This window comes from Ictidomys tridecemlineatus, chromosome 8, assembly GCF_052094955.1.
Source record: "Ictidomys tridecemlineatus isolate mIctTri1 chromosome 8, mIctTri1.hap1, whole genome shotgun sequence".
In the NCBI taxonomy this organism is placed as follows: Eukaryota; Metazoa; Chordata; class Mammalia; order Rodentia; family Sciuridae; genus Ictidomys; species Ictidomys tridecemlineatus.
Genome location: NC_135484.1, coordinates 6,789,078 through 6,812,623, shown reverse-complemented (window position 1 = coordinate 6,812,623; position 23,546 = coordinate 6,789,078). Strand labels below are relative to the sequence as shown.

At 50.8% G+C, this 23,546-nt stretch overlaps 1 protein-coding gene and 1 long non-coding RNA gene across 9 annotated transcripts in view; one reads left to right on the top strand and one right to left on the bottom strand.

Moving 5' to 3' along the window:
- Positions 1 to 23,546, bottom strand: part of Prkn (parkin RBR E3 ubiquitin protein ligase) — a 1,217,693-nt gene that overhangs the window by 3,581 nt on the left and 1,190,566 nt on the right. For 5 of the 7 annotated variants that reach the window (XM_078018774.1, XM_078018775.1, XM_078018776.1 and 2 more), the window contains 2 exons: positions 21,800 to 21,883; positions 19,036 to 19,566 (listed from right to left, as the gene is read on the bottom strand). In XM_078018774.1, coding sequence (XP_077874900.1) covers positions 19,153 to 19,566; positions 21,800 to 21,883 — 498 coding nt within the window. In that variant the 3' untranslated portion in view covers positions 19,036 to 19,152. Of the gene's footprint in view, positions 1 to 4,514; positions 4,633 to 19,035; positions 19,567 to 21,799; positions 21,884 to 23,546 lie in introns of those variants that run through there. The other 2 variants (XM_078018778.1, XM_078018779.1) reach the window with 2 other exon arrangements.
- Positions 10,294 to 22,188, top strand: LOC144365960 (uncharacterized). 2 transcript variants are annotated; one of them, XR_013424699.1, is made up of 4 exons: positions 10,319 to 10,474; positions 14,872 to 15,000; positions 21,636 to 21,955; positions 22,099 to 22,188. It is a non-coding gene; the product is annotated as an uncharacterized LOC144365960 (long non-coding RNA). The 2 variants fall into 2 exon arrangements; XR_013424698.1 differs by having other exon boundaries at positions 10,294 to 10,474; positions 14,872 to 21,955.

Here is a 23,546-nt window from a genome sequence, read left to right as displayed (position 1 = left end):
TGATGTAAATAATCCAATAAAATAGTGTGGTGCTTTAAAACCACTTGGTTTCTCCAAAATATCAAATAGAATATTGAGCGATATATTAAAACTCAGTGAATTAAAGTAATTCTAAATGACAATAAGAATGTTTTCCTATTACATCAAAATGTTAATGCACCAGAATCCTAGCGTAACAAATCACATTTTACCATAGAAACAGAATCACAACGGCACACAGAGCAGGGCAGGAAGTGGAGGAGGGGTTGGCATTAGTAGCGCTTTCCTGCTTACTATAAAGCAGCCAAGGCCTCCTGCGGCTGACCTACACTGTCTAGGTTTGAGAAGGTGCGCTCAGGGTGTTCACACAATGACAAAGTGGTCTGAAGACACTTCTCAGAACAGCCCCTGTTGGCAGGTGACACATGGTCATAAATACCAGCTGGGAGCTGCTGACAGGTGCACACAGATTTGAGATATTGGTATGAAGGGACCACAGCCTCCTCCTAGTGAGTCCTGTCCACTGACTGTCCCCAGCCCCCTGCAGGTGCTGTCCCTGCTCTGGCCAGCGGCTCCTCCTCTGGGTTCTAATGAGTGAACTGAAGCTCCGGAGCCACTTGAAAGCAAATGTACCAACAGGCAATCGCTGGTCAGAGAACGGAGCCAGAGTCCCGTCTGGAGAGACAGAGTAAGCAAGGACATTTCTGGGGCCTACAGGGTGTCCCAGGAGCAGGTGCCCAGAGTGTAAATGTCACTCTGTCTACATTTACATGGAAACGGCTCTCCTGTCAGTGTCACCGAAGGAGAGCTGCTTCCTAAGATTCTGCTGAATGTGGGCAGACCTAGAGGAGACCTCGGCAACGAAGCTTCACCCTTGGCTTCACTGCAGTGATTAACACTAGAGCAACGGGGCTCTCGCTAAGAAGTTAAAGCACCCCTCCCTCAGGCAAGTTCTAGTATAAACCCACGACACAGACGAGGACAATGAGGCCCAGAAGGCCACACAGTACACAGCAGACCCAGACCCCAAAAGGCCCCTGGGAACCCAGAGTCTGTGTTCTCCGCCCCTGTGGTACAGCAGGGAGGGGCAATGGCAAACCAAGCTTTCTCATTCTGAGGCCACAGTTAGAGGACTCTGGGTTTTTCCTAACATAAATGATACTGCAATTAGCAGTTTTTGCCTAACATGGGCACGCATGTGTGTATGGATATGTGGTATGTAAATGTGTCTATGTACGTGTTATATGGGTGCCTCTGTTTATGTTTTTTTTTATGTGTAGTGTATTTTCAGGTGGTGTGTGCACACGCGTATGTGCATGTATGTGGTGTGCATGTGCATGTATCTGCAGCATGTGTGTATGCACTGTGCATGTATGTGCATATGTGTGGCATGTGTTTTAATGCATGTCTTGTGAATGTCTATGTTGGTGGTATATGTTTTGCATGTGTCTGGCATATGTGTATGTGGCATGCCTGTGTGTTTGCAGGTGTAGTATGTGCATGTTATGTGTGATGTGTGTGCTATGCATGAGTGCATGTGCATAAATGTGCATGTATGGCATTGCATGCATACATGCATGTGGATGTGTATTTTTGCTATGTATCTGGTGTGCTTAATGTGGTATATGTGTACATATGTGTATGTATGCGGTGTGTGTTTGGGCATATGTATGGATACATGGGCATGTATATGCATGTATGTGTGTGTTTTGTGGAGTATGTATGCATGTGGTATGCATGTCTATATGTGGTATATATATGCATGTGTGTATGCATGTGGTGTGTGTATGGGCATGTATATGTATGTATAATCATGTATATGTGTATGTTTGTGCATGTGTGGTGTATGGATGTATGCCTATGTGTTCAGTGTATGTATGCAATATGTGTTTGGATGTGGTATATGAGCATGTGCGTATGCATGTGGTATGTATAAGCATGTATATGTGTACGTGTGCATGTGACATACATGTGGCACGTGGACACATGTGTCTATGTATGTGACACGAGTGTATACAAGTGTATGAACATGCCTATGTGTTGTATGTGGGTATATGTATGTGCAGTGTGTGTGTGGTCTATGTAGATTTGTGGCATTTGTATTTCTATATACATGTTCTGTGCATTGTGTGCTGTGTATGTTTGGGGATGAGTACATATATGTGGCATGTGTGTATGTGTGTGATGTGACAGGAGTGTTCATATATGTGATATGTGTACATATGCATGTGTGTATGTGGCTGTGTATGACTGTGCTTTTGGTATATATGTGCATATGGGTATGCATGTAGTGTGTGTGCTGATGTGTATGTGCATACATAATATGGATATATATGTCTATTTGTATATGAGTGGTGTATGCATGCATGGATGCATGTAGTGTACATATGCATGTATGTGGTGTTTGTACATATGGGTGTGTGTTGAGTAAGGGTGTATGTGTTTGTGGTGTGTATGTTTTGTGGTACATATACTGTGTATGTATGTGGTATGTATGTAGGTGCATGTGTGTATGTATAGTTGAGTATGTATGTGGTGTATGTGCATGTGTGGCATATATGTGTTGTGTGTACATTTGTATGTCTGTGGTGTATGTGTATAAATATGTGTGTATGCATGTGGTGTATATGTGGTGTCTGTGCATGTGTGTATGTATATGTACTATGTGTATGTGTATGTGGTATGTGCATGTACATAAATGCATATATCAGTAAGGTGTGTTTCTACATGTGGTGTATGTGAATGTGCCCCCATGTTCACACATATATACACACAGCACATATATCCCAAGCTTACATAATGTATTGATACACCAAAAGCACATACCACATGCATATACATTACATAAACACAATATATATGCACATAAAACACATACAGATATACATTCCCACATCTATACACACACATCACATTTATAATACCATGAACACATCACATGCATACCACATACATATATACATGCTTGCAAACACATAATATATACACTACTGATCTATATACACACAGTAGACATGCAAACACATCACAAAGACACATCACATATATACATGCACAACAGCGTACATACATGCATACTCATACACATATTCATGTGTTTGCATGACATGCATACACATATAAGATACATGCATATATATACCACATACATACACATACCCCAAAAATATACACAATGCATATACAAACATAAACACACCACATACACATCACACACACATCATATACCATATACACAAATACACACACACATACATGCACACATACCACCACATACCCCATGTACATATACATATCACGAATACACGTTCATACATACACCCACCCACACCATATACACATTTATAGATACACCACATACATGGACATATATGCATATACATATGCACACATACAACCCACACAACACAGGTTCACACAACACATACACATGCACATACCTGCACTGCAGACCATAAGCATATACATGCATACCACATACATCATACACATGCACAGCACACAGACACACACCCCACATAAAATATACCATATACAGACACTGCAAACACATACACATGCATACACATATTCGCATACACCACAAACACACATGTACAATATCTTGCACATATACACATAACACAAATACACACTCATATATACATACACATACACACATCCCACATGCTTATACACATGGATATGTGGTACCTGCATGCATGTATGTGGTATGTATGTGTACCTGTGCATATGTATTTTTAGTATAGATTTCCAGAACTAGGGTTATTGGGTCAAAGAACAGAGATACTCTAATTTCTTTACATATGTGTATTGCCAAGTGGTTTCCAGAAAAGTCTGGAATTTGCCAACTTTGAGGATTATATTAAAAACAAAACAACAACAAAATGTACACAAAAGTTCTTTAATCCTAGCAAAATGGCCTCAGCATTGAATTCGTTTAAAAAATCCCTGCGCCTCTGAGTGCTGGCCCTGTCCCTCAATAGCCACCACCTCCCCTCCTGTGAAGGCCTCGCCCCTTGTTTCCCTTGCGTTCCCAGTGCCCGCGGGCAGCCTAGGGGAGGTGGGCCGGACCCGCAGGTCCTCCCCGTCCCACGCGTCCTGCCCACGGGGAATGGTCCAGGCTGGGGCTGAGTTCTGCAGGACTCTGCTGCTCGTGGTGGGAACCTGGCCGGCGCTGCGCCGCTCCTGCCGCTGAGCTGGGTGGCATGTGCTTGCTGAGCGACAGCTGGGGCAGGGGGACCGAGTGCCCCCGGGTGTGCCAGCTACCCACCAGGGCGCAGCCGCCGCTCAGAGCGGCCGTGGGGAAGCCGCGCCTGGGCTTGGTGTTCGCCTGGGCTCGCGCTGGGGGCGGCCACTGGCAGAAGCGGCGCGTCTAGAAGGGGCTCCAGGGCGCTGCTGCCAGGGCTCTCAATGGAAGGCGCCACCTCCAGGATGGACGGGGCAGGGACGAGGGGCGCGCGCCTCCCAGAGCCCCGAGGGCGCAGCCGTGCAGCAAGGGCACAGGACATCCTTCCCCGCCAGCGCACACTCACCATTCTTTTCCACGGGCACCCCACAGTGAGGGCACGGCTTGGTGGTCCTCTTGATGGTTTCCTTGGAGGCCTCTTCCCAGCGCGCGTGCTCTGCGGCTCTCTCATCCACCCTGTAGGCCTGGTGGGTAGACAGAGGAAGTCAAACTCGGTCTCTGACCGGCATCGGGGTCTCAGCTTCTTGAAATTCCAGTGTGCAAAAACCCTTTAAAGACAGGGGTGCCTAAAGGTCCCAGAAGCTGGGACATCCCCTGGCCTGACCGGGGCTGGCCACCTCTGGACACACGCCAGACACATGTTCTTGGCACGAGGCGACAAGCTGATAACAGGACTACAGTGCACAGCCCTCCCGCTGTCCTCTCATCACTGTGAGGAATGGCACCTCCCTGGGGACTAGCACCAGGCGTGGTGACCAGTGCTCACATGTGCATCTCAGCAGACACTCTGCCACGGGTGAAACGAGTACACCAGTCTTCATTTCACTTTGAGGTCAGACGAATCGAATAAATGGCTCACTACCAGTCAGTTGGAGAGTCTGTGGGACTCCACAGTCCTTCCTTGAAAACTTCATTCTACATCTTGTTTTCCTTACTTCTTGCACCTGGGAAATGGGGAACTCCAACTGTTGTCACCGAGACAGCAACGAGAGCAAGGAGATGACAGAGAAGAAGGTGTCTGGAGTTGTGGACACAGGCTAGAAGGCGAGCCGGTTGGAACCAGCTGCCTGGGCTCAAGCCAGGCTCTGCTCAGAGAGTGACTTGTACACGATCCAGAACCAACGGAACCAAATAGAGCCACTGTGGGGGAAATGTACCTTAGAAAGCTGAACCTGGGAGAAAGTACACAATATGAATCTCCAGGAAGCTGGAAGGTCCCAAAGTAGGAAACTCACAACAGGAGAAAACTAGCCCCGTTCCCCTGTTACTAGAAAAACTAATGCAGTTAGAAACGAGCTCATGAGTTCCACAGAAATGAGATGCAAGGAGAGGGGACTGTGATCTGAAAGATGGGGTGAAGAAATCCCACAGAAATCCCGCAGGCCAGAGAGCCAGGACCTGGAGGATGGGGAAAGGGCATCCAAGGTGAGAAACCCCAACTTCTCTAGAGCTCTAGAAGGAGATGACAAAGAACAGGAGGGACAAATGGCATTTACAGGGACAGTGGCAAAGAACACAGATCATCTGCACAGAAGTCACAGTTATTCTGACAGCTGACTTCCTAGCCAAAGGTGTTAGCGGACATGACCTTCAGAGTCCTGGAAGCACACTCCTACTCCCAGGACTCTAGAGAAGTAAAGTTGATCTTCAAGTATGAAGACTTTCAGCCACAAGATAAAGAGTGCTACCCTCTAAAAGAAAGATAGGAAAGGTTCAGAGGGAAGACGTGGGCTTCAAGGAACAGCTCTCAGCAAAGAGAGAGTCAGAGTCAATACTAGTTATGTAAAAATGAGACTTAATTTGTTGGTTAGAAATCAAGGCGGAGAAGAATAACCTGTGAGAGATCATATAGTAGACTTTTCCACATTAATATGTTTAAATTTCTAGGTTCACTGGTGAAAGAGAAAGATTTTTCTTTCTAAGCAACAAAAATAGAATAAGTGGAAAAGGCAAAAATGAAACATAAAAGCCTAAAAGAAGGAAATAAATGATAGTATGGAATTATAGAAAGTAATAGAAGTCATAAAATTAAGTGTCGGAAGTGCCTGCAGGTGTCCCACCAACCACAGTGGCACACATGGCCTCTGGTCTGGAGCGGGGTCCTGCCTGTGTGTGCAAAGTGCCTCTGGTTGTGGCAGAGTTGAGTTGCAGGTCCTTGCAGGATTAATGACCTGTCCCTGGCTGTCTGTCCAGTGGGTGGCGTTCTTAGTCTAGAGTGGCCCTGATCCTGCGCCCAGGAGGGAAGGGCTGGAGGACCAGCAGTAGCAGCGTGTCTGTGACCTTAGGAGGGTGCTGTGTGGCCGTGGTTTTATCAGATCACTTGGTTGAGTAAGCGCAGCATCCCAAAGGCAGGGCCTGGCGTCACCTGGCTCAGGGGAAGAAAGCCCAGCCCCAATGTGGTCACTGGCCCACAAGCAGCAGGATCTGAATCCAGGTCCCAGGTTGCACCCTTCCAGCCCCTCTGCTCCTGCAACCAGGCTGTCTGAGCCAGCTTTGTGCTACTGTGACCAATATAACCGGCAAGAGCAACTTAGAGGAGAAAAAGGTTATTTTGGGCTATGGTTTCAGAGGTTCCTAAGGATGTTTGGAGAACTCCATTGCTCTGGGCCCGAGGTGAGGCACAACATCAGCCATCATTCTGACCAGAGAAATGTGTCATTTCGCATGCTGTGAAGGGACGACGGCGTGGGAGCCGAGGCAGCTGAGGTCCTTGGTGACTGTGGGGAGAGCCCTTCCTGGCCGTTGCCTCTGGCTCTCTCCTACCTCCTGGTGCCCCGGAGTGACGACCACCCTCCTGGCCCTGACCCCCGACTCTGCTTGCTGTCACTGCCACCTGGGGACTCCTACTTCTGCCTGAGCTGCTGAAATGACCCAGTAAGGACACATGGGGCTCCAGCTGCAAAGCCCAGCCCTTTTTGTCCTATCATCCCGACTGTCACTGATGCTAACCCCTGGGCCATCTTCCTTTGTGGCAAAGCAGAGTCACCCAGAAGCTTCTCAGGAGTCCCTGCCCCCGACTTCCCCACGTCCCAGTACTTTTTGTGGCTTCTGACCTTCACCCGTGGGAGTGAGGGACTCTCACTGCTGCTGGCCTGCCTGACGGGTTCGGCTTGTGCCTGGGGCCTGGCTTAGATCTTTGACCATCAGTTCCTGAGACAAGCATCCTTGGCTTTGCATCCTTTACGAGTGGTTTTAGTGCTAATGTTCCAACCCTTCTGGAATGATCTCAAGTAGTGGCCAGATGCTTGCTGGTAAGGTCATCCAAGGGACTTTTAAATGCTGCAGATTCTTGTGCTCACACCTTGGAAATTTGGATTCAGAAGGTCTGAGGTAGCATCCTTAGGAAGGTCCTTAGGAAGGAAGTGTGTATGTACGTGTGCGTGCGCACGCGCGCGCGCGTGTGTGTGTGTGTGTGTGTGCGCGCACAGGGGAGGGTGGAATGGGAGAAGTCTCTCTACTGACATATTTTATGGCTGAAAAAGAGCAATTTTCTCTGATATGTATCTGTAGTTTATATGTGAAAATGGGAAAGAGTCAGAAAGGGAGAAAGAGAGTGGAAGAGAGTCAAATGGCCTTTAGGAGGCCAAGTGCTGGCCCATAGGTAATCCACCGGCCAAGAGGGGAGATTGTCCTTGCTTTAAGTGGCGATCAGTTTCCAGTGAACTGGAGATGTCATCGGAAGTGGCCGGGGTTTTGGGCCCAGAATCCTTCTCTGCTCACTGCACGTGTCCTTGCACAGAAGCTGTGGTCTGTCTCTGCTCACCTGCAGACGTGTGATGAGTGTGTTTCTCCCTCACAAGGGTCATCGTGACCTGGGGCACACGCATCCTGGATAGGAGCTGCAGGGCCCAGATTCCTTCTCTGCTCACTGCACGTGTCCTTGCACAGAAGCTGTGGTCTGTCTCTGCTCACCTGCAGATGTGTGATGAGTGTGTTTCTCTCTCACAAGGGTCATCGTGACCTGGGGCACACGCATCCTGGATACGAGCTGCAGGTCACATCACAAGCTTTGGTACTTTGTCATCATCACCAGCATCTCTGGCTGACAGAGAGGGGCAGATGGACACTATGGGAAACTTGCCTGGATGCCCAGGCCACCTGGACTGGTCTTAAGTCTCCATTAAAAATGCCCAGGCAAAGCAGGTGTCCTCACGAGGTTGCAAACACCAAATTCATGCCTGGGAGGCTCTGTTAATGTACACATAAGCTGGAACAGCCTGAGAGAACGTGTATGCGTTATCCTCCCTGCTTTAGGGGATTATTTGTGACCCCTGGTTGGCCAGTAATTGTCAAGTATATTTGAATCCTAAAAGTCAACTTAAATCTATTTTCCAAAAAGGATCAGATTGTCATTAGTCACTGAAAAAATGGTTGGCTTAGTTCAGCACGAATCTTTTCAGGTAAATTTCACTTTCCTCATCAAAATCGAAAGCCCGGTTAATACCCACTTGTCAAACAATTACTGAAACCCTCCAGTGTAGCCTGGCCAGTTGCAAAGTCAAGCAGAGGTCCAGTTGCAGCCTTCTGCTTGGGAGCAGCCCGCCCCCTGCTGGTGACCAAGAAGACAGCACCACCTTCCAAGGGCCTTGAGCTAATCAATCATGCTAGTGAGAGAAAAGGAGGTCCACAAAACTTGTTTTGTTGTCTCATGACATTCTTTTATTGCTATCTGTTCTAGAGGAATGAGTGTGTGTGTTGAACTTATTATTTTTATATATTTTCAAAGAAAAAAACTCTACCAGAATGCTGAGATTTAATGGAGTGTCTGGCTGAGGAATAAGTGGACATGAGGCTACACTTTCTCCATCAAGTTCCAAACTTCCTGGGCCACACTTAGGATGCAGTGTGGCCATCCTTTCAATGATGATAAGGGTGGTGGAGATTTCTGCTCTCAGAGGAATGTGTACCAACTGCCACAGGTTAGATCTTAAACAGTCCTGCCCCTTGGGGCTCAATGCCTCATAAAGGGGAGGGAAGTATATAATGTAAATAATGTCTGTTGAGCTATCTTGAAATTGATGGGGAAACAGAACAGCATGCTTTTAAAGTAGAAAGATTATTGATAGGTACCACTTGCTGGGAAGATTTAAAGTACTTGGTGTCAATTATTACCATAAGCAGATGAAAGTGGAAAAAATCTACACCTGATCGAGAAAGAAAAGCTAATTTGATAGATGAAGGAGATCTCCAGTTCTCTTAGGGTGTCAGTGACTAAAGTGACCAACAGAGACAAGAGTTAGAATGCAGAAGCTTCCCCAGCAGGACACCAGGGTGTCAGGGCAGAGGGGTGAGAAGGGCATACTGTTATTTTTGTTACAGCTGGCACAGAAGCTCTTTAACCTGTCAAACATTTTTTTTTTGGGGGGTCCTTAAGATGGCCAGGCGCTGTCCTAGACACTAGGGACATTGGTGAAGAGGAGAAATGAGGAATGCGTAATGAAGATCCCTGCCTGTGGGCTTCCATGTGGGAACAGTGACTTTCAGCTCACACGGTGGCTTTCAGGCCCTGAGGCAGGTACCACACGTGAGTTATTTCATTAAGTCCCCCCAACTTCACAGTGTCCTGTGTCATGGGGACAACATTCACGTTAGGATGACCAGCCAGGGTTCTGCAGAGAAACAACCACATAAGAAAGATCTGCGGACAAGCCCCCCCCCCCCCCCCCCGTTGGCCTCCAGGCGCATCCTGCTTGGTCTCAGACCCCCGCCCCACATGAGGCTGAGCAGCTGGTTCTCGCAGCAAGAAAGGACGGTGAGCCCCGAGACCGCGCGCTTGGCACCTGCGTTTGACCCAGGGCATCGGCCAGGGAGCCTCGGTGGAGCCCACCAGCCCCTTCCACACTAAGGCCCCAGCATTGACGTGCAGGGACATAGGCTGCCCACGAGACCTCTCCTTAGCCCACGATGCAGGCTTATGGCCACCAGGGCCGCCTTTCCAAACCTGCTGTCCTCAGAAACGCCCTCTGGGGACATGCCCTGCGGTCTCAGCCCCGGCTGCGGTCCTGATGGGGCTTCCCACGAGGCTCACGCTTCCCTCCCCTCCCCAGCTCATTTCATTTTTGTTTTGCAGAACCCTGTGTTTAACAGGGTCATACGTGTCACTGAAGTGTGGCCTGCTGTTTTGATGCCAGCGCCACTGCGCAGTAACCCACCAAGGGCGGTTCAGCTCTGCGCGTGCGAATGTCGCAGGGCCTTAGGGATCCAGCGCCCTCTGGCGGCCAGCGGCGCTGCGCAGCCCTCCCTCGCCTGCTCCTGCAGAGAACCCTAACGGGAGGGACCGGAGGACGGGGTGCGTGTGCACGTACGGTATGTGTGGGTGTGGGGTGTGTGTGCGGTGTGTGGGGTGGGCGTGGTGTGTGAACTGTGCAGAGGCCTGTGTATGGTGCGAGTGTTGTTTCTGTGCTGTGTACGGTGGGTCTGGTAGTATGCAGTGTGTGGGGCGAATGCAGGTAGCATGTGGGGTATGGAGTGTGTGCGCCCTGCTGTGTGGTGTGGTATGTGTACGTGGGTGAGTGACAGCGGCTCTGCGATGGTCCCTGGCGCACAGGGCACACACTGGGAACCTCAGGCCAGGGACTGCCCTGGAAGCCTTGGTGGATCAGGTGCCAGGATCCTAAGACCCGCTGGCATCTGAAGCTCTTGGGACACCTTGTCACTCCTGGGGAGGTGGGGGCTTTGGGAAGGAGCTGTGGTCTGCTGGCGCCCAGGCGGGAGAGCTTAGGACTTGTGGTGTGACATGGGTGAACCCAGACTGGAGGAGCCCCCTGCTGGTGGGCTGTAGCAGGGCGGGTGATGCTCATTGTGGAGTGACAGGCCCAGAAGTGTCGGAGGGTCCCAAAGAAAAGAGACCTGATCTGTGGTAGGGTCTGTCGGAGGGGCAGGATGTCCTGGGGGGGGGGGTGTCCCAGGGGGTATGCACCGGGTGTCAGTGCTGCAGTGTGATGGGGTCGCCCCTGACCAGGACTCAGGCTGAAGTATGGCTTGGACCCTGCAGTGTAGGGAGGCGGAGCTTTCCAGAGGCCAGACTGGATCAGTTCTCATACCAGCATGTTGTCACCAAACAGGATGGCTTCTCTGTCCCCTCCCTCCTCTCCACATGCCCACCTGGAGTGGTTGCTTTCCTCCCGAGAAAACCACCGTGAGGCCCCTCTGAGAAGCTGAGCCCATGATCTACACGTTTGACTTCCAGAACGGGAAGCCGTGCTTTCCTGTACAAATCGCCACCTCCTCTGTCCTGTAGGCAGCAGACAACAGACCAGGAGGGCGTCTGTGCGTGTGCACGCACGTCTCATTTGTCTTTCAATCTCATCTTTCCTTTTCTCTGTAGTGCTTGACATTTTTAGCATTCAGCCATGAAAAACTCGAACCCCAAAGTTTTACATTTTGTAGTATTTTATGACTTATAAAATGCCTCACATTCATTCTCATTTCATTATTTATGGTTCAGAAGATCTTACGGGCCCCATGTGGCAGCGGGGAGAGGGCTGAACGTGGTTGAGTGACTTGCCTGGAAGTGCAGAAGACCAAGCTGATTTGTGTGACGACCAGCCCAGGGCCATTTCTGTCCCCCTAGAGCAAGCCTTTTTTCACAGGCTAAGTGCTTTGGAAACGCACTATGGAGAGGCTGGTGCTGTCCTTGGCATTTATTTAGCTGCCCGAGACGGACTGCAGGCTGGGAGGCTGCGCCGGCCTTAATGGAGATCTATCACAGCCCTCCTGTCCCGCGTGCACATCCATTTAGGCTGTGCGTCCAGAGTCAAGGATTCTGCCCAAGTGACATCAATAAAACTGTTTTACTTAAACCAACAAGTGATTCAAGAAGCACACTCCCAAATAACTAGGGAGCTAGGTCTCCAGGAATAGTAAATCTCACCGGTCCCCAGTTCAAGGACTCGGCTCCTATAACTGCAGGAAGTGGCTGGGAGGTACGTGAGGAGAGGCACAGGGCAAAGCATCCAGAAGAACGGAGGCTGTCTGGAGTGGCTGCTGCTTCACTCCCATCTGGGGAGGCTCTTAGCTGAGCCTCTGGTGGCAAAGCACCAGAGCCCCTGGGAAGGGATGGGGGTAAGTGACAGTCATTTGGAGAGGAGAATCCCGTCTTCACTGTTGGCTCCAGGCCAGCTGTCCCCTCTCAGGGCTCTGTACATCCATTCCTCTGCCCACTGAGCTCCTCTGTGGAGGCCAAGGTGAACTCTCACTCCCTGGACACTCTGTTCCCAGGGAATGGCACCACTTGCCACCCACTCAGAAATCCAAGCATCGACACTAACTGGCCACTTCACATCCTGTCTTCTGATTTGCCGCCAGGCTCTGTGGCTGCTCTGTGGCTTTGGCCTCAAGCCCACCCCTCCCGGGCCTCGCCAGTCCAGCTGTGCCACATCACATGCAGCTGCTGCAAGCCAGGCAGAGAATCCCCACAGAGGACCCCAGAGTTCAGTCACTAAGAGTTTTGTGCCTTTGAAAGAGAGCCCCCGGAGTGCCACTAGGCCTGGCAGAGATGGTGCTTCTGAGCCACATCCTCCTAAGGTGGACCCAGGGTTTCCAGGGACAGGCACAAGGCGGGCCACATGGAATGAGGCAGCTGTGCCAACAGGCGACACAGACCCCCAGGCTCCCACCACTGTGGCACTGTGGCCTCTTACAACCGTGGCCCCGTGGTGGGGTGGCAGGACGGGGGAATCGTTTGGGGGCAGATGAAGGATCCCCGTGTGGTTCACGGGCGAACTGCTAGCCTGTGGGTGTGAGCCACAGATGGGCTGCTGCTCTGCTGGGACCTCCTCCTGGTGTGGGCAGAGCTCCCAGTGGGCAGTGCTGGAAGTGCACCCGCTGGGGTGAGTGATCGTGTCTCTTCAGGGTCAGGTGTGGAAATCCACTCACCGCGGTGATTATGTAGGAGCTGGGCTGTTGGGAGGTGAGGAGGTCAGGAGGGTGGAGCACTCACGAATGTGATTAGTGTCCTTCTGCAAGGAACCGCAGAGAGCAGCCCGCCTCTTCCACCATGTGAGGGTGCAGCGAGAGACTGAGTCCTCACCAGACCAAGCTGCTGCCACGGGTCTTCCACTGCTCGGCCTCCAGAACAGTGAAATAAATTCCTGTTGTTTCAAGCTACACCGTCCACGGTGCTCTGTTTCAGGGCTCCGGATGCGAGCAGTCGGCAGCTGACTACATGCTCAGTGTGAAAAGAAAAGGGCTGAGCCAAGAATAGATCCAGACTCCCAAGCAGGGCAAACGTCTTGGTGACTAGTGAGATGACTGAGGGCCGGTAAGGCCAGGGCTCTGTAGGGCAGGCAGGCGGGCCCGCCAGGGAGAGGGCTTGAAGCAGGAACATCCAGGCCCTCAGCACGCATTGAGAAGCACCCTTAGACAACTAGGCGGGCAGAAGACCCGGCTCCGCGACCTGGCCACCTCATTACTGGCCACAAAGCCCTGCTTCCAGAGCAGAGCAGCACTGCTGGCAAGATGTGAGCCCGGCGGGCCCTGCAGTCTGCATTTCCTCACTGAGGCTGCGTTGCCACTGTCCCTGCCCCTGTCCAAGCTGCTGTCAGCTGAGGCAGCACTGAGTTGCCAGTGTGGCCCTCTGAGGTCGTGTTGGTCACAGAGACGCCCTGGAAGGGGGAGCAGTCCACCCTGACGGGAGCCAGCCCTCTGCTGGGCATGGGTTGGCCTTTCCTGATGGCAGAGCTTCAGGCGGCTCTACCTCTGACTCTGGCAGGACCCTGCATGGCCCTGCACGGGACCAGTAGCAAAGGAGCTGTCCCAGTGGGGACATGACCACTCTGTCCTTTCGCGTGTCACACTTCCCAGAAGCAGTGTGAGCTTCTGCTCACCTCTCCAACCTCCATTTGCAAGTCTCCCTAGTCTCTTCCCTGCTTAAGAGGCAGAGGTCTGGGCGGCATCAGGTGGACTGCAGTGGACACTGAGACTGACCAGCTCCCTGCTCCAGGACTCAGGCAGTTGCTTCCTCAGCCTGCGGCTTCGTTGGCAGCTCACCACTCCCCACCAGGTCCCTGACGGGGAACTGCCCTCAGCCTAAGGAAGCTGCTTGAGCCCTGGGCGGAGCAGAGGGGAGGACAGCTCAGGCCCACGGGCGCCATCCTGCCCTCCTTCCTGAGGCAGAATGGCTCCGAGGGACTGTCCCAGCTCCAGCGCTCCTGTGGGCTGGGCTGCTGCAGCCCATGGCAGTTCCCCTTCCCTCTGCCCAGCCTCGCTTCCTTCCCGCTGCAGAGTGCGCCTCCCCAGGCACCCCAGTGACGACCTCCACAACCAGGTCTCAAGAGCTCAGTTTCTTCCTGGAAAACACGCCCTGGGGCTCTTGTTATCACTGGTGACCTTTGGAAACACCAGTCTGATGAGGTTGACCTCGTGGAGTCCGTGGGTGATTTCTCACTGCCCTGGACTTCAACCTCTGCTACGTGACCTGTTAGCCTCTGCTGGCCTCTGCTGGCCTCCTCTGCTGGCCTCCTCTGCTGGCCTCTGCAGGCCTCTGCTGGCCTCCTCTGCTGGCCTCTGCTTACTTTTCCAGATCAGGCTGTTGCTACTGCCGTTTCAGGCCATGATTAAGTGAGCTGCTTTCCTGTCGGTGGACACACCGTGCTCTCATCTGCAGAACTCTGCACACCTCCTTTCTTTCCCTAGAGCACCCCAAAGTCCCCTCTGAGCTTGGACAGCTGATCCTTAAAAGTCTCAATTTTCACCTCTTTCAGGGAAAGGTCTGTTAAGGTTTGGATGTGGGGAGTCCTCACAGCTCACCAGTGAGACAGTCGTGAAGTTTACAGGAGGAACTGCTGGGTCACGAGAGCTCTACTCCAGTCACTGCACTCATCCCTGATGAGGTGAGCTGAGTTGAAGGCAGGTGGGGTGCGGCTGGAGGGGGGTCCCTGGGGGCAGGACTTGGGTGTGTACTGGAGAGTGGAGACCTCTCTCTCTTTCTGATCATCCTGTGAGCGGCTTCCCTCTGCCACCCTCTCCTGCCCTGATGTTCAGCCTCGCCTGGACCCCGAGGAATGGAGCCTGCTGTCTGTGGACTGAGACCTCTGAAACCTGAGCCCTTAAACAAACTTTTCCTCCTATAATTGTTCTGGTCAGAGTTTTTACTCACAGCAGCAAACACTGGATGTATAGAAGACTGAGGTCATTTCTCTTCATCCACAGCCTCCTATCCTTCCTCTCTTGTTCCTCTCAGAGTACAGCAATTAATAATCTGTTCAGTTGCTTCTTCTGCGGCACTAGGTTGTGGACGTCATGCCGTCAGAGGCCAGATCCGTCTTCCTGAAGGCTCAAGATACTGCAGGTGCTGCGTGTGCAGGATAGATACCTCATGAATACTCAGGGAACATCCCTATTACTCCTTTTCCCCACTGGTTAGAAGAAATAAGAGTTAGCTGAGACACAGTTGGAACGTATATAATGTGGGGAGTGTGACGCACGCAAAGTGAACCCAGATTCCAGGCCTCCGTGTCACTACAGTTGAGAGCTTGTCTCCTCCCAAATTTGGGAATTAATTGCTCATAAGAGTAATAAGAGGGGGTTCCTTAAGAGAGGAGGAGGCCATGAGGGCCCACCTTCATGGGTAGGTTTTGTGCCTTTTTTTTTGGTACCAGCAATTGAACCAGGGGAGCTTAAACACTGAGCCACATCCCAGCTTTTTTTAATATTAATTTTTTTTGTAGTTGTAGATGGACAGAATGCCTTTATTTTATTTGTTTATTTTTATGTGGTGCTGAGAATTGAACCCAGGGCCTCACACATGCTAGACAAGCACTCTGCCACTGAGCTACAGCCCTAGCTCCCTGTTTAATATTTTATTAGAATCAGGGTCTCGCTGAGTTGCTTAGGGCCTTGCTAAGTTGCTGAGGCTGGCTTTGAACTCGCGATCCTCCTGCCTCCGCCTCCTGAGCCACTGGGATTACACGTGTGTGCTACTGTGTCCAGTGGATTGGGGCCCTTATAAAGGACTGTGTTTGGCCCCCCTCTGGCCCTTCCGCCTTCCACCATGGGATGATGTGGCAAAAAGGTTGTCACCAGACGCCAGCCCCTTGCTTTTAGCTTCCCGGCCTCCAGGACTGTGAGCCAGTGAATTTGGTTGATTACTTATTATTTGACTTGTCACAGGATGGAAAGCTGGCTAACACAGGCCCGCCTTTCTGTGTGGCACACACTGGCTGCTGCTTCCTTTGACAAGCCACGTACTCCAAGGTTTGCAGCCTCTGCTGTGGGCCAGTGTGTGACTGTGCCCAGGCGAAGGTTCTGATCTATTTTTGTTATTGCAGTTTTATTAGGAAACACAGCACAAAAGTGAACTGTATCCTTGTCTCCGTATCAAAATGCTGGGAGTCCCTGATTTGAATCAAGCCTCTTTTGTTCCTGTAAGGGTCTGGTCTCTGCCGGCCTTGGAGTTTTCCTTCCAGTCCCTCTGGAAGGAGGGCCCGGGAGGAAGACTTGGCAGGCCATGTTGCTGCTTCATGGGGCTGACGTGCTCCACGGGCCCACCTGCTGCAGCTCCCACACGCCTGGGCACCATGATCACCTGGCGCTCATCAGCTCTGTTGCCCCTCGGGCCTCTCTCCCTCCCTAGCGCTGGCCCATAATCATAGTTTACCACACAAAGTTGTGGCGAGGCTAAAAACAAGAGGGCGCATTTGGAAGAGCCTGTGAACACGTCCTCTGCAAGTGTACACGGTTCCTGTCATCCCAGGCAAGATGGTGGCTTGATCTCCCACTTCAGGGGGTCGGTGGAGGGAACCGCGTTTGACTGTGGGAATCTTATCTTTCAAATGATTACTGAGACGGAACCCAGTCTGGAAGCGACTGTCCATCTTTTTAGAGGTGGTTTTTCAACCTCCTGGGGAAGAGAAAGGTGTGAGGATGAAGGAGGGAGTTATCATTCATCCAATCAGTGAGTACCCACTATGTGCCAGGCCTTGGGGGATACGGAGAAGCAGGTGCAAATTCTGCACTAGCAAAACTCAGCCTTCGGGGGAGGGAGAGGACCACACTTCAGTTGTCTCAAGGCTTAGAGGAGGCAGTGGGGTGGGCAGATGGCCTCACAGAGGAGGGGACATCTGATCCGGGTCTTGAGGGTTAAGTAGGAGCACAGTGGGCAGGGATGGGCACATTCCTCTTAGACACAGGAGGATTATTAACCAGAGAGAGCAGTCGCTGTTCCCAAACCACTTGATCAGGGATAACCACTGAAATTGATTTCCTTTTGTGGCTTTAGATAGCATCATTACAACTCAAGATGTCTCAGTTTGCCCTTCCGCTAAATAGGGAGAGTAGTAACATCAACGACTTAGAACCACTGGGAGGGTGCATTGATCTATGGGGTTTGCAAGAGCAAGTGGTTAGTTATTAGAAAGCCTCTGGGGAACATGGGAGGGAACAGAACAGGGGAGGAGAAGAAGCCAGCGAGAGCCAGAAGAGGTGCACAGGACCGGATTCTCATTAGCTTGAGATGGATTGATCTTCTGTCACTGATTTCCCAAACTCTCAGCAGTTTCAACTTAAAGCTTGTTCAATATTTTAAAACCAATTTAAAACCAATTTTTGAGTTTGCTTTTTTTTGAAAAAAAATTTATTGCATTAATCAAAAAATGCATTAAGTTTTGAGTCAAGCTGCCCAACCCATGGGAAAAGCTGATTGGACCCCGGGAAAAATGACTTGCCAGGATGGAGAGGGTAATAGCAAAGAACAGAAACCAGTCACCTCTGTAGAGGGAAGAGCAGTGGAGAGCAGCCACGAGTGGCTAAGAGGAAAATAGTTGCAGGTGAACTGAATGGGAAAGAAGATGTGGAGAGGACCAAGGAGGGTAGTTTGTTGTATTGGCAAAACTCAGACATCCACGAGCACCTAACACCTGCATTTCAAGGGGCCGGGTGAACTTTGGATGGTCAGAGGTGCACAGCATGGTCCTTTCAGTGGAAGTTCAGAGGCCATCCTCCATGAGATCTCTGCAGATTGAGAGAAATGTAGGGGACAGAAAGGAAGGGGCTCCCTTAAAACCCAGACCCTCAAAAAAAAAAAAAAACCCAGACCCTCATTCTACTACCAAGTGGACCTGGCCTTAGTGTTGGTGCTGTAGCTTGTTGGGTTCAGCAACCAGGGCTGAAATAAGGAGGCTTTGGAGCCCTGGCAAACTGGTTCACAGAGCATGACCTGGTTATTCTGATTCTTTTCCCTCCACTGCCCTGACCTGCAGGGCTGACTCTCAGGAGCTGTGTCCCCAGGGTCCCTGGGGCTGGTTTCCCACTGGGAGACAACAGTAAGAGCGCAGAAGGTGGAAGAGAGAAGTCGAGATGTCCACCCACATTCTTGGCCTGCTTGGAGCCCATTTCTGGCAAAGCTGGACCCTCTGTGGTTACTCCTCCTGTCATGAGGCCCCTTTCTCTGCAGCTCCCACTTTGGGGTTCACAGAGCCCCGTTTCCTCCCCTGGCACCTCTGGCCTTGTGAGGTCCCGCTCCCACTGGGCTAGACTCCAGTGGTTTGGTTCTTGTGATCCTACCCCACTGCCGTAGGTCATCCCTCCATTAAGACCCCCTCCATGTGCCCGTCTGAGTCCGGGTCACTTCCCTGTGGAGCCCTAATTGATTCAGAGACTTGGGGAAATGGCAGCAAACGCGGCTCTGTGCAGTGGGTGTGGACCCACTGGATACTGTAGACCTTCTGCTTTAGGTCTGTTGGTTGGTTTGGTTTGTTTGTGAGAGGACAGGGGGCTGGCTCTGTCACCAGGGGCTAGAAGTAGGAGGGGGCTCGTCATTGGGAGTTTAGGGGCAGGGCCACCTCGCCCTGGTCTGGACTGGGAACTGCTCTCTATGGATTGCTTGTGCACCCTGTTTGATGAAGTGACAGAAGTGCTATGAGAGCGGGGACTTCATCTTGCTCTTTATTTCCAGGGATCAGAACAATGCCCAACATATCAGAGGTGTTTTAATACACATTTGCCAAGTGGAATGATGCCTCTTTCATTATCGACGCTACCATCCCTCAACAAACATCTCTTAGACGTGTATGCACCAGATTCTCTCTTGGCTCGGGGACTAGGGATGGATGGAAGAGGCTGGTTGAAGAGGTCCCTGCCCCAAACCTTTGCCCATGCAGTGTCCACTCCTGGAACGGTCCATCATTCCTAGTCTGCATCCTCTTGATGAGCTCTGAGCCATCTTCCATGACTCGCGGGAAGGGTGATACAGAGGTAGATATTTGCTGTGCTCTGGTTTGGCGTATTGCTGTGATCATTCGCTTCCCTGTGCGGCTCCCATGGCTTCCCTTCAAGCCTCTGCACTCTGCAGGAGAGTCCAGCAGGCTGTGGAACGTGTGCTGATTGACACATCGTAGACACGGCTCCTTCACCAGGGCCATCTGTGCCAGGTCATCTTTCACTTTCTTTTCCCCATTTTTCTAAGTTGAATGTTAAGGTTTTAATGCATTAAAAAGAAAACAAACTTCAACACCCAGGATGGCTGGATCCTCATGAATGAAGAATGAATAGGACTACAGGGACAGTCAGGGGCCTGGACAGGGTAAGGGTGAGGGACACACTCCTCATCTTACTGTTCTGTTTTCAAAGAAATGATGCCAGCATACCACTTCTTGGAAGCCTTGTCTCTGTGGTCTGAAGAGCACATGGTGTTAACTGCTAGACTAATCCCATTTCCCAGAACCATAGGCTTTTCTTCCTGGCTGCAGTGACCCCAGGAGAGGGTCTCAATACCACTATCATTCCTGCAGCAAGCACAAGAGCGCTTGCATGTGAATTTCCTTGAGCTAAAATAAATCAAGGAGCATTTACCACTTTACTATGGAAATGACGGCTTTTTCTAAATTCCTTATACGCTCCTGGTCACCAATTTAGAAGCTGATGAGAAGGCCCAATTCACTAATGACATTTACTTAGTTATGCTAATTTTGGATAAACACCTCCGCAGAATACCTTATAGGAATAGCTTCTTTATGCTCTGGATTCAGATCACTTAGGTCTTTAATATTCTTTACTATAAAATGAAAATGTGATAGAATTTGTATGTCTGTTTACCAGGATCCTATCAAGGAAATGACTAGAGGATTTATCTGCATGGAGTTAGTGTTTAGACCTTTGTTAACATCTATATTAAGAGAAAAATAATGAGTAAATTCATCAACTGTGCTGAGCCCTTTACTTCTTTCCCCTAAGATTTGGTTGATCATAATTAATAAATTAGACACATTTGCATTTCCCTGAGCCTGGTAAAGCACACTGGAAAGTAAGCCTCAGGAAACACGATATTTACTTAATCAGGACTGGAAGGTACTTTAGCCTAGTTCATGATATTGCTACAGATGCCATCCTTCCACATTCCAGTATCCCTGTACACATAGTCCCTAACTTTCGATGGTTCTGATTTTTCTACCTTATGCAGTAGAAACTGTGCTTGGAATTGTGAACTTTGATCTTTTTCTGGCTAGTGAGATGCTGGACAGCAGAGGTAAGCTACGGCTCCCAGTAAGTCCCCGGATCACCCGTGTCCCAGACGGCAGTGTGCACAGTAATGTGTGGTAGGTGAGATGCGTTCAGGGCGTTTTTGAATTCACACTATTATCAACTTAGAATGTTTATCAGATTCTATCCTCCTCACAAGGGGAGGACCATCTGTACATGTCACTCAGAGTTTTCACCAAAAATGTTCAATGAGTCAGGTATGGTGGCGCACGCCTGTGGGGGCGGTCACACTGAATGAAGGTAGCATTTTCCTTCCTGTGATTGGCAGAGGCTCTGTCGGTCACTTTCGAGTGGTCTGGTCACCTTCGTAGTGGCCCTAGACACTGTCCCACCCTTGAAGTAGCAGAAGGTGTCTTCATGCGTAGGCTTGGCCTCCCACAGCCCTGGGGTGGAATCACCTGTCCTTGTAACCCTGCCCCTCTTGTCTTTTTTTGGATGGAACTTTCTAAAGAATGAGGGTCCCCCCAATAAAAGTTCACTTCTGAATGTGTTAGCCCTCTTTTGTTAGCCTCTAGTGACTTTCCTCGCTCTCCTATTGGGGAGCTTGAGGCCGAGAGCAGAGGAGCCATCCTGGAGCTGGATTTAAAGGTAAATTGCGTGTCTGTGTTTTATTTGATGTCCTAGTAAACTCACTAGAGGGACCTTTAGTTCAGCCGCCCGCGCTGGCCGCGGCAGTATACTCCTGTAAACCCAGTGGCTCAGGAGGCTGAGGCAGGAGGACCATGAGCTCAAGGCCAGCCTCGGCAACTCAGCAAGGCCCTGTCTCTAAGAAAAACTTAAAAAGGGCTGAGGATGTTGCTCAGTGGTTAAGCACCCCTGGATTCAATCGCTGGTACCCCCCCCCAAAAAAAAGACACAAAGGTATTTAAAAAATAGAAGTAGGACCAGTATTAATTTCTGTGATGGATTGTTAAATCGTTTCATCTCCTCTCTCAATACCCCTCTGATCATGGATGTAAGCCCCACCTCTATCTTGTCTTCCTTTGGGGAGAAACGGTCACGGAAGTCCAGATCCCCCAGATGTCGTGGGAAGTCTGCACTGTCCCCTGAGGAGAAGGGCTGTGGACTGGCTGTCTGCTCCTGGGCTTCAGGGAGGAACTCCTGAGGACTGCCCACCAGCGCCTGAGCCCCGGGAGGGACGTGTGGGCTCTGTACCTGTTTAGCTGCTGCCGAGGCTTCAAGCAGGGTGCTGCAGGATCCCTCGTGGTGCTCCTCCTTACAGTCCCGGCAAAAGACGAACTGCAAAAGAACAGTGTGGGTCAGGGGCGTTGCCTCCGCCAGGACGCTCTTCCCCTTTTCCAAACCCATCAGGTGCGTTCCTCTGGCCTTCGTGAGTTTTCTGTGGCACATTAACTTTTTGTTGAATTTGATGGGATCATTCACTCTTTACTAGAATGTTCTGAGCACCTTAACAGGGTTGCAAAGGGGAATGAGTCATGTTTCCTTTCTTCCAGATGTTTCCAGCCCAGTGGGGAAGAAAGTAATGCAAATAAATATTGCAGCAAAGTCCTTGTTAGAAACAAGGAAAGCAAGTTCATCCCAGAGTTTCACATTCAACATTTGTTTATATACCTAGGAGATTCCTGTGCCCATGTCAATGGCTTCCTTTGTATTGAAAGCCTGTTATGAAAAGAAATGGGCTACTACAGCTGAATCCCCCGCCCCCTGCATTCGTATGGTTAATTTTAACCCCCAATTCCTCAGAGTATGACTGCATTTGGAGGCAGACTTCAAAGTGTAGTTAAAATAAAATGAGGTCATCAGGATGGGTCCCTGTGAGGAGATCAGAGCCCGGGACATGGGCTGGGGGTGACCCTGTGAGTATACAAGGCGGTGGCCCTCGGAGCACCAGGAGAGAGGCCTTGGAAGAAACCAATCCTTCTGATGCCCTGGTCTTGAACTTCCGCCTCCAGGTTTATGAAAATAAACGTCTGTTGTCCGAGCCCCGAGGGTGGGACTGGTCTGGCGCTCAGGAGGCTCGGGCCTGGCGCTGCTTGGCTCTCGCCATCAATGGTGCGCGGAGCTCCTGTCTGTGTCCCTCCCACCCGCCAAGGCACCTAGGGGAGCCCCTGACCTCACCCTGCATCTTACACAGAAGGACGCAGAGAAAGTGGACTCCTGCTGGGTTCGTGCAAGGCTGTGCCTGTGGGGCTACTGTCTGGGATCCTGGCCTCCATACGGTCTGTCCTATTGTCATTGTCCCCAGCCACCCAAGATTGCTGCCCAGGCTGGGGGTGAGGGTCTGCATGTGATACCCTGGAGATGTCACCCCTCCCTGACACTGAGACACCCTGGGAAAGCCACCAGTGTCTAGGACACCCAGAGAGCTGCAGAGGCTGGGACCCTCAGGCTGGCACCTGTCACATCAGCCAGGCCTTCGGCTCAGGTGTGCGTAAGACGGGACGAATATGAGCAGAAAGATGAAAACGAGACGAACAGGAGGCAGCAAGACCAACTTCATTCCAGAGACGTCCCCGGTCCTCCTTGCTCAGAAAGGGCGGCCCACCAACACGCTTGCCCTTCACGACATCGCCCCACGTGGACACCCTTCTCCCCTGCCCCGTGTCCGGCTTCTTGCTTTAAAAAACCCAACCTGAACATTATTTTGATCTCAAGACATAAGAAGCAGAAAAGGAAGGCGTTTTAGGATGCAACCGTCTCTCTACGGAGAGACGCCACAGTCGATCCTCAGGTACTGAGCATCCCTGACCCCAACTGCTTGGGGCCAGAAGGATTTTGAAATTTGGATTTTTTCCAGTCTTTGGATATTTGTACATACATGATGAGGTGCCTTGGAGATGGGACCCAAGTCAAAACCTGAAAATGATTGTTTTGTATATACCTCGCACATGCACAGAGCCTGAAGGCAACTGTATACACTGTGTTCAGTGAGCCTGTGTTG